At 48.4% G+C, this 2,743-nt stretch overlaps 1 protein-coding gene and 1 long non-coding RNA gene across 3 annotated transcripts in view; one reads left to right on the top strand and one right to left on the bottom strand.

Moving 5' to 3' along the window:
• Nucleotides 1-2,313, bottom strand: part of LOC105001235 — a 77,559-nt gene extending 75,246 nt beyond the window's left edge. Inside the window, exon 1 of the long non-coding RNA XR_826836.1 lies at nucleotides 2,245-2,313. This is a non-coding gene — a long non-coding RNA (uncharacterized LOC105001235). The remainder of the gene's footprint in view (nucleotides 1-2,244) is intronic.
• ZNF365 (zinc finger protein 365) overlaps nucleotides 1,584-2,743 on the top strand; it is a 25,727-nt gene continuing 24,567 nt past the window's right edge. The window contains exon 1 of one of the 2 annotated variants that reach the window (XM_010857410.1): nucleotides 1,584-2,436. In XM_010857410.1, coding sequence (XP_010855712.1) covers nucleotides 1,646-2,436 — 791 coding nt within the window. In that variant the 5' untranslated portion in view covers nucleotides 1,584-1,645. The remainder of the gene's footprint in view (nucleotides 2,437-2,743) is intronic. The other variant, XM_010857409.1, reaches the window with a different exon arrangement.

The following is a 2,743-nucleotide window of genomic DNA, read 5'->3' as shown; positions in this document are numbered from 1 at the left end:
TAAGTGGGCATCTGCGCCCGCGGCCCGGCCCAGGGGGCGCGGCAGAGGGGGCCGTCCGGGCTGGGCAGCAGGTCCCGTCCCGCACCACGGCGGGGAGCTGGGCATCTCGGCCCTCGCCTGCGGGCACTCGTGTGCGCACGTATCCACTCTGGCACCGGCGGGCTGGCACGCAGAGGAGCTGGGGTGGGGAGAGCCGGGACCCCCGAGGCACACTCATTTCCAGCCTGCCCCGCTTAAGGCAGAGGAAATTAGGGCTTGTCTGCCAACCCTGTGAACTGGGGCCCCCGCTGGGCCCTTGAAAGCTGGCGCACTCCCGGGGTGCATCAGCACGGGTTTCCCCATCCGGGGATGCCATTCCTTCCCCATTGCTCCCTGGAATTCTGGTACCCCTTCTTTCACGTCTGGCCTGCGTTTTCGGCCAGAGTTGGCCTCCTGTCCCCAGAACACGCGTGTTTAAACAGCTTGCTGTAGCACAGGAAGAGGTTCCCCTCTTTGGGGGCAGAGGCTTATTAACATGGAAGCTTTGTCTACTGTGTGGGGACCACTGGCACCTCTGCTTTCAAAGAGGTTGAGGGCCCAATAATAGTACTTTTTAGCCAAGACCCTTGGCTCCCTCCCTTTGGGGTCCCGTGCTTATTACTTACATTTAAGAAACCATTCCTGGAGGGACTAGATATGCCCTGCTGGCAGAATTGGGCTGCTAACAGTCATCTGTTGCTAGGGTTAAGAAAATAAATTTCTACGAGGAAATAAGAACTTCCCTTTACTAAAAGAGTTATGCTGTTACCTACATGGTTCAAACTTTGGCCACCCTAGAGGTCGTCATGTTAAAACAGGATCAGAGTCGAGACAAATCCATCCAGAACACTCTGTTTTAGTAAAACCTTATCTGTGGCCCCACTTAGTATTTTGATACATTGGGTTTCCAGATTTCAGTAAATCTGGAGTATTAGGGGAGCAGCATTATTACGATAACACTTTGATTTAAATCATCACAGCAATAATTTTAAAATTAAGGGCAGAAATCTCAGATTGAAAATTTTTCAGCTGATAGTGTGCTTAATGCCACTGCACTAGTTTGAGTGATACTTTTCCTATATTTGAGAAAGGTTGCTGAGTTTGCTGTCTTAGGACCTGTTTTGACAATTCATATGAGTTTCTCTCTCTCTCTCTTTTTTTTTTTTCATGTTTATCAGGGTCCTCAGTAAAATAGTGTGTGTTTTTGCAGTGACTGTACTAAATTCAGGAGGGCAGGAAAGTTGAATTCCGTGTGGGAATCTGACACTTCCTTTTGGCCTTGGATTAATTGCTTTACCTCCTTGCTCCAGTTTCCTCATCTGTGAAAAGGGAGTGATAACCATCTTTTTTATCTTTAAGTAGGGGTTGGCAGACTTTTTCTGTAAAGACCAAGTAGAAAGTATTTTGAATTAGCCTGCTATAGGGCCTCCATCTCAACTATTCACCTCCATCCTTTAGCGCAAAGCAGCAGTAGACAATATGGAAATGAGTGGAATGTTGTTGGATTTGGCTCGTGGATTATACGTTTTAATTTTAATTAGTTATTATATGTAAAAGTAATTTGGAATTTCAAAGCCTCTGTCCCCATGGAGATCAGCTCATTTCAGTAGTATTTTTTTAAACAGACATGCAAACTACTTGTTTTATTCTTCCCTGCCCAGGAACTTTTAGAGTAATGCAACAGAAGGCCTTTGAGGAAAGCAGATACCCCTGGCAGGAGTCCTTTGAGAATGTCGCTGTGTGCCTGCCCTTCCGTTGCCCGAGGTGTGGGGACCATACCAGATTTAGAAGCCTGTCCTCGTTGAGGGCCCATCTGGAATTTAGTCACAGCTACCAGGAGAGAACCCTCTTGACAAAATGCAGCCTCTTTCCATCCCTCAAAGACACAGACCTGGTCACTTCCTCCGAACCCCCGAAACAGGGAAAATTGCAGAGCTGTGGCAACATAGTAAAGCAGAAACCGAGCTATGTTAACTTGTATAGTATTTCGCACGAACACTCCAAGGACAGGAAGCCATTCGAGATGGTGGCAGAGAGGCCTGTGTCGTATGTGCAAACCTACACTACAGTAGACCTACGTGCAGACTCGCCGGATGCCCCGAGGGCCAGTCCAGGCCTTCCTGCCCCAGACACCAAAGCAGCTTTCGAGGCACATGTCAGAGAAAAGTTCAGTCGGATGGTCGAGGCTGTGGACAGGACCATAGAGAAGAGGATTGATAAACTCACCAAAGAACTGGCCCAGAAAACTGCTGAACTGTTGGAAGTTCGGGCGGCATTTGTGCAACTGACGCAAAAGAAGCAGGAAGTTCAGAGACGAGAGCGAGCCCTGAACAGACAGGTGGATGTGGCCGTGGAGATGATCGCAGCCCTGAGGCAACGCCTGACGGAATCCGAAGAGGAGCTTCTCAGGAAAGAAGAGTAAGTGGCGTTGAAAATGGATGCTAACCCCCTTGCTTTAGACACTTCCCACCCACTCCCACGTTACACTCAAGTGTGAAGCATAGTTTGGTTTTAATTGCTTGCAGGTACCTTGCTGCAGTCTCCCATTGATATAGTTGAATGTGGGAGACTCAAGACTTTTAGTACAGTTTACCGTCTCTGCTATGGCCTCCAGCTCAGCAACCTGAAAGTTGAAATATTGTATTCCTTCTCACCTTAGAAACTGTAGACATTACAAATGTCTACTACAAGTGTCCTCTGTCCATGGTGGGATCCATTCCTGGTG

This window comes from Bison bison, unplaced genomic scaffold (assembly GCF_000754665.1).
Source record: "Bison bison bison isolate TAMUID 2011002044 unplaced genomic scaffold, Bison_UMD1.0 scf7180017864380, whole genome shotgun sequence".
Classification (NCBI taxonomy): domain Eukaryota; kingdom Metazoa; phylum Chordata; class Mammalia; order Artiodactyla; family Bovidae; genus Bison; species Bison bison.
Note: the sequence above shows the minus strand (reverse complement) of the source record. Positions and strands in the feature narration are given on the sequence as shown.